This window comes from Coenobita brevimanus, chromosome 67 (assembly GCF_032717465.1).
Source record: "Coenobita brevimanus isolate Jiangsu-jjx chromosome 67, ASM3271746v2, whole genome shotgun sequence".
NCBI classification, from domain to species: Eukaryota; Metazoa; Arthropoda; class Malacostraca; order Decapoda; family Coenobitidae; genus Coenobita; species Coenobita brevimanus.
In genome coordinates, this window is record NC_137020.1 from 11,221,942 (window position 1) to 11,229,029 (window position 7,088).

At 39.6% G+C, this 7,088-nt stretch overlaps 1 protein-coding gene and 1 non-coding gene across 2 annotated transcripts; both read right to left on the bottom strand.

Annotated features, from left to right (window-relative positions):
- Positions 1 to 220: 220 nt before the first annotated feature.
- LOC145405545 (uncharacterized) lies at positions 221 to 1,021 on the bottom strand. Its single transcript, XM_080276884.1, has one exon. It carries the CDS (start codon positions 1,019 to 1,021, stop codon positions 221 to 223), a length of 801 nt encoding a protein of 266 aa, XP_080133010.1.
- A 4,553-nt stretch (positions 1,022 to 5,574) lies between these two features.
- LOC145405686 (5S ribosomal RNA) lies at positions 5,575 to 5,693 on the bottom strand. The gene has a single exon (XR_013898427.1). It is a non-coding gene; the product is annotated as a 5S ribosomal RNA (ribosomal RNA).
- Between the last annotated feature and the right edge of the window lie 1,395 nt (positions 5,694 to 7,088).

Below are 7,088 nucleotides of genomic sequence, written 5' to 3' on the forward strand. Positions count from 1 at the left end.
GCTAGTACCTCCTGTCGGTTAAGTGGCGTTATCCCACACTTGCGAAAGCCATTCATGATATTCTTCATAATATTATCACTTATTCTATTGAGCAGTTGTCCTAGAAGCTTTGGGAACTCTGATTTTGGAAGGGATACACTTCTTCTTCCAATACTTGATGTTTTGAATTCACTTAGAATTTTACGCCAATGAGTTTTCACTGCACGGAAGACAGCAACATCTAAGGGTTGGGTGAGATGTGTAGAATTGGGGGCAATAAAACAAAATCAATGTTGTGCTCCTCACAAGCTTCCACAACAGACAGAGAAAGGTGGCTAGCTAAATTATCCCCTATGAACACTACTTTGCCGTCCTGACGTTTTGCATGAGGTAATCCAACTTTAAAGAACCAGTCCTCAAACGTATTACTGTCGAACCACCCGCTCTCTGTCCTGTTGTATCGCACATTTGAAGGGCCACCTTCTGTCCAAGTGTTGTACAAGTTTACTGCCTTGTACACCACATATGGTGGAAGCATCTTTCCAGATCCGGAACAAGAGAACATGATGGAGATGTTGGATTTTGTGTGGTTCATTACCCTCTCTGGATATCTGGTACCTCGGCGAACTAAGATTTTCTTGTTTCCTGGGTCATCAGAGAGATTGGTTTCATCATAGTTAATGATGTTACTAGGAGGCACATCTTTCAGTGTTTTTTCAAGATTATCAAAATATTGATTGATTTCAATTGGACCGACTTTGGCACGTGCAACTTTAATATTCTGAGATACCCTCTGAGCCAGTTTGTTTTTGTGGCGCAACAGAAAACACGAACTCCAATCAGTTCCAGGAAGATTGTTCTTGAAGCGTTTCACAGTAATCCCACGTTCGTCTAAGTAGCACTTTATTAACATTCGCAGTTCAAAAGTGTCAATAGGCAGACCCCATTCTCCCAGTGTAATGACTCGGTTCACAATATGTAGTTCTTCTTCTGGAGTAAAGACAGTTTGTCCACCTGGTTTTTTTACATGTTTCTTTGTCATATAGTCATGTAAAGTACTTTAGAAACATCATATTTCTTAGCAGCCTGTCTGACACTTAACTTTCCATCACGTACGTCTGCACTAGCACACTCTAAAAAGGCTGCCTCGGCGTTCCACCGTATAGTGTCTTCTACCATCACTGGTAGATACACTCACTCTCTTGTAATTTCGAGGCATTGTGGCTTAGTTCATCTCACACATCATCTGTTATATAAATGCAAAAACAAAGATAAGCATGCAGACTATGTACATTGTACAAAATATGTTTTATTACATATAAAAAAAGCAAATTAGATATGCTGTCTGACCTCAACCCTTTAAATATCCATTGTCCGAAGTCACCCCTTTAAATCCCAAAAATGCGTACACATTCACTCATGTCATGTTTACATACATTTAAATTGCAGATTTTAACCCTTTCTCTGTTCCAATCTTCAAGTTAGACGTTAAAGTAAACCTCTAAATGTGTATAAGCGTGCGGTTTGTTATGATTCGTTCACACCAGACCAAGTTTTCCCGTTTTCATTTTTTCACCAAAAAATAGCATTGTCTTTATTACAATATATTCACCAGTGGAAAATAATATTTTAAAAAGATAATTATACATAACATTTTACAAAACCTATGCAACATTATCCAGTTTAAAGATATGCGATATCTTTCTTCGTTTAGCAGCTGCGTAGCATTTAATCTTTTTAGGCAAATTTCGTCCGAAGCCACCCCGTGTCCGAATTCACCCCGGTTCACGGTACTTTGTCTTCGATTGTTGTCTAACAAGAGGAGAAAGATGTTATTGAATTTTTTCATTTAAAATACCACTAATTATCAGTGTCTGAGTATCATTACAGAAAAGTAGATGAATTAGGCTACATGGAAAAAAAAACAAGAGCAGAATATCTTCATTGGTTGAAAAGTTATGTTATATTTAAAGTACACAAACTTAACAGCGTTTTTTTCTGTTTTCTTTTTTTGACGCTTACCTGGTTTTCCCTCTAATGGCATCATATAACAATTTAACTTTAATTTAATCTAACCTAACCTGACCTAGCTTAACCCCTAACAGGCGAGCGACGTTACTTAACGTCCATGCGTGAGGAGGAGGGCGACGTTACGTAACGTCCAGCCATTTTCAGTCCAAAATTATTGGTGAAACTGGGTGATAAGGCATCCTTGTCACTTATTGTCCTGCCCTTTACTCTTCCAAGCCTTGAAACAAGTAAAACAGATTATACATAAGACGTAGTGTTAAAACTGTTGAAGTAAATAGTATATACGTATATAAGTTTTATTGTTATAAGTGTTCAAGTAAAATGGAAAACACATACATAAGATTTTGAAGACAATGAATAGTGTAAAGAATGCATAAATGATAAATATGGTGTTCAGTGGTGGAGAAAAAGCAAATGAGTGAATAGTTTGCTAGCCTCACCCCAGGCATGCCTGGTGATAAGCTGCCTGCCCACCCTCCTCCCCTCCTCCTCCCACAGCCAGCACAGACATAGTACCGCACATATAACACCTCCTGCCTTCATTTTCATCCATTTTTTATCGATTTATGCATAGTTAGTTTTATTCCTTGATACAGTACAATCCCAGGTATCCGGTATCCAGACAAACGGAATACTCAGAAAAACGGGAAAATTCAAGGGCTGGTAAAAATGTCAGTAAGTTATAACTGTGCGCCAATCTGAATGGACCGCCAAACCGCCGTTTGATCGTGTCTCGCGAGGCTGGGTGAAGTCAGACAAAGCGAGGTGAAGGCATTTCCGGCTAATGTAAATCCCTAGCAAATCCTCTTAACCACACCTTCTCTCCCCCTCTTTCCCCTACTTGAATTCAGTCATCCTCCACACCCTCCAAAAATCACCAGTCTGCTTTTTGCCACCAAACAGTAAACAAGCTCTCTTGCTATTGTGTTCTTCTGGTAGACGGTAATTTGTACACTCCAAAATGCCTAAAGTGCAAACTAAACGTAAGCGTATCGTGCTTACCTTGAAACAGAAGCTGGACATATGCAACAGACTTGAAAAAGGCGAACATTATAAAACACTAATGGCTGGATATAATGTAGGAAATTCAACGATTTATGATATCAAGGCTCAGTCATCCAAGCTCAAGGAATTTTTCATGAAAAGCGAGACAAGTAAGTCCATTGAAAAAAGGCATACTCTACATCGGCCGAAATTGGAGGATCTAGACCTAGCAGTGTACGAGTGGTTTTGCTTAGAAAGATCTAAGAGAGCACCTATTTCTGGTCCTCTTATACAAGAAAAAGCGAGAGAGTTTCACAGTAAAATGAATATAGACGTCGAGTGTGATTTCAGTATTGGATGGTTAAATCGTTTCAAAGACAGGCATGGAATTCGTAAACTTGACATCTCGGGAGAAAGCAAATCAGCAAACAGTAAATCAGCAGAAGAATTCTGTGAAGAATTCAACAGGCTTGTGGCTGAACATAAATTAACTGCACACCAAATTTATAATGCAGATGAGTCAGGCTTGCTGTGGAGATGCTTACCCCAAACAACTTTAGCGTGTTCAAAAGAAAAAAATGCGCAAGGGTTTAAGAAAAACAAGGACCATGTAACCATGCTGTTATGCGCTAATGCAGCAGGCACTCACAAGGTGAAGTTATTCAATGTGGGTAAATATGGTAACCCTCGCTGCTTTAAAGGCATCACAAATCTGCCTGTTGAATACAAGGCTCAGAGCAGTGCATGGATGGATGCAGAACTTTTTCGGTGGTGGTTTCATCATGTTTTTGTCCCTAGTGTAAAAAACCACTTTAAAAAGCTAGGGATGCCAGAGGACAGCAGTGCCTTACTTCTTCTAGACAATTGTCCTGCTCATCCACCGGCTGATCAACTGAGAAGTGGCAACATTTTCAGTCTATCTCCCTCCCAATGTAACCAGCCTTGTACAGCCTATGGATCAAGGCGTCATTCAGAATGTGAAAATGATTTACAGGCGTGACTTTATGCGCAAGATGGTGAACAGTGATTTCTCTGGTACTGACTTTCAAAAGCAGTTCAATCTAAAAGATGCCATCTATACCATCTCAGTTGCATGGAGTCAGGTGAAAGACTCAACTCTGCGTAAATGTTGGCGTAAGCTCTGGCCCCTCGCTATGTTTCAAACAACAGATTCAGACGAAGAGAATAATTTTGATGGGTTCAAAACTACAACCAAGACTAAGACTGCCACAGATACTTGCAAAGAAATTACTGATCTTGCCAAGTCTTGTGGCAAAATTGATGTGGAAGATGAAAAACTGCAAGAGTGGTTAGAAATTGATGAGGATACACCCGTAACACACACGATGGACACGGATGCTATCACTGATGCAGTAGTGAACCGTGGGAAATCCTACGTGGCGTCACGGGAAGAAGAAAGTGACGAAGAGACAGTGGAGGATAGGGTGTCTTGGCATGATGGTATTGCAGCATTTGAGAAGGCAATCAAATTTGCAGAGCAGCAGTCGTACATCTCTGCACAGGATGTAATGCATTTGCACATCTTGAACAGTAAGATCTTGACAGAGAGGCAGAAGGCAATAAAGCAAACAGATATACGTAAGATGTTTGCCAAGATGAGAGACAAACGAGCTTCTGAAATGGCGTCATCATCTAGCACGTATGGTGAACCCTCAGTAGCAAGTTCTGCTACTCCCCAGTAGCAACATCTGCTACACCCCAATAGCAACATCTGCGACTTCAAACACATTCAAGGTTAGTCTACTGTATTGCTGTTTTCTACAGTATGTATTGAACACCAAATAAGGCATTTGTCGTACGCCAGTGCGTTTTTATATAAATTTATCTTCGAATGCATATTCGCTGGCAGAGATTAAAAAAAAAAAAAAATGTTAATAGGAATGAAAGTTTACTTTGTTGGAAGAAAAATAAATAAACAATATGCCTGCATTTCATACGTACATCATTTATTTTATTTTCTGCAAAACAGCTGAGTGGCGGGTGAGGGGTGGAGTGATGGAGGTCAGGTGGGGAAGAAGTACAGTCGGGGTCAGAAAACGTGAACAAAACTCACGTGGGGGCACAGGTGTCGTGATAATTCTACAGTGCAGTCTTGACATATCATCAGTTCACTAATAAATGTTCAAGCTTTTATTTCTTTATTTTATTTTTCAATTTTTATGAGTACAGTACATATAATGAATACAGTAATTCGGTAAACAATGGACTGGTGCAATTTACAGTACTGCAAATTGCTAGACATTGCACGCACGTGCGTTATGACCATGGTGTGTGTTTACAAGGCAGTTTTTCAGGCGGAATCTCTTAGTGTAACCCCTGATGTGACTGGTGAGTACCTGAACTGTATTTACTGCTGTGATAGCCTTTGACTTGAAAATCAGAAATACAGGAAAAATCTGTAACCGGGAAGGTAAATTCCCCAAGCCACCCGGTTAACTGGGATTGTCCCATCCATTGCCAGACGCCATGTATCCCAAACGGGGTGGTCAAGGGCTCAGAGTTAATTGTTTTACAGGGAGGGGCACTAATCCTCCACCAACCCCACTTGACACGTAGGGATGCCAACAGCATCTGGTGTTCCCAGGCGGTCACCCATCCAAGTACTAACCAGACCCAACGTTGCTTAACTTCGCTGACCGGACGGGAAGCGGTGTACTCAATGTGGCATGGCCGTTGGCAACTGGGATTATACTGTACTTTATTTTTCCGAAAATATGCCGCTCCATACGATCGTATAATTGATAAGTTGCCCGCCCATAAGGGGTTAATTGTACCCTTAACTGTACCTAATAATTTAATATAATATAACTTAACCTAACCTAACTATACCTAATTTAATTTAATATAATCTAACCTAACCTAATCTAGCTTAACTGTACCTAATAATTTAATTTAATCTAACCTAACCTAACCTAGCTTAACTGTACCTAATAATTTAATCTAACCTAACCTAACCTAGCTTAATTGTACCTAATAATTTAATATAATCTAACCTAACCTAGCCTCCAGTTGGAAACCTACGAAAAAAAAAAAACACCTTTGAGTATGTACAGTAAGACAAACAATTGTAGGTTTTAGGAACACCAAGATGATAAAAAACAGTGGGAACTTTTTCAGCAGGAAAAGATAGTTTACCACCCTGAAATCAGTCACAATAATACAGAATACAAACTGGAGGAATATGAATTGAATTAGTACGGTCCTTCTACTGGTTCAAGTAAAGCATACATTTATCTATCTATCTATTGGCGGATGCCATAATTCCGTACGGGGTGGCCATTTGACTTTGAGTTACGTTTAACTGGATAATCATCACACCACACAAAAATTGACCAGAGCTTAAAAATTATTTGAAAGGGAATGAAACATTAAAACAATCCTAATCCAAACAAGCATACAGGGTAATTCTTTACCAAATGGGCACAGCAATTCCATCTGTATCATAAACAATCTCAAGGTCATTTTGGTACATATGCAACACACATGGTTAACTAATGAACTGTGATTGCATGCAGAGATTGGAAAAAGACAAAATAAACCTATTTTTGCATATTTAAGGAAGCAGCCAGGCCACCTGCATCAATGTTTACCGACGGTCTCTCCAACTGCTGGCATTATTTACCAACCATCACTCCGACTGGATGCATCAGTGAATCCCATGTCAAAGCGATGGCAAAATTAACCAAACCTAACCTAATCCAACCTAACCTCACTTGCATTTGACGGCCAGCTTTCAAATCTAAAAATGCACATCATTTATGTTATATACAGCCAGCTACTGGTAGATGGCGAAATACCTACGCTTTCTAAATCCTCATTTATAGCTTTTAAAAGTAAGTTTATAAAAATCCTCAGTAGCTGTGGTAATCCAGGAATAATAACTAACCTGTGAAACATTCAATAGATAATATGGAAAGGCCAAGCCCGTTTGGGAACATTATTAATCAGCTCTACGTACATTTATTATTTAGCATATCAGACATTAATAACACCGTAACTTACTGGTGGTGTCTATCCTAGAATGACGCAGTGAACACCCTCCACACGATCGTCCTGACTGGGAAATTATCCAG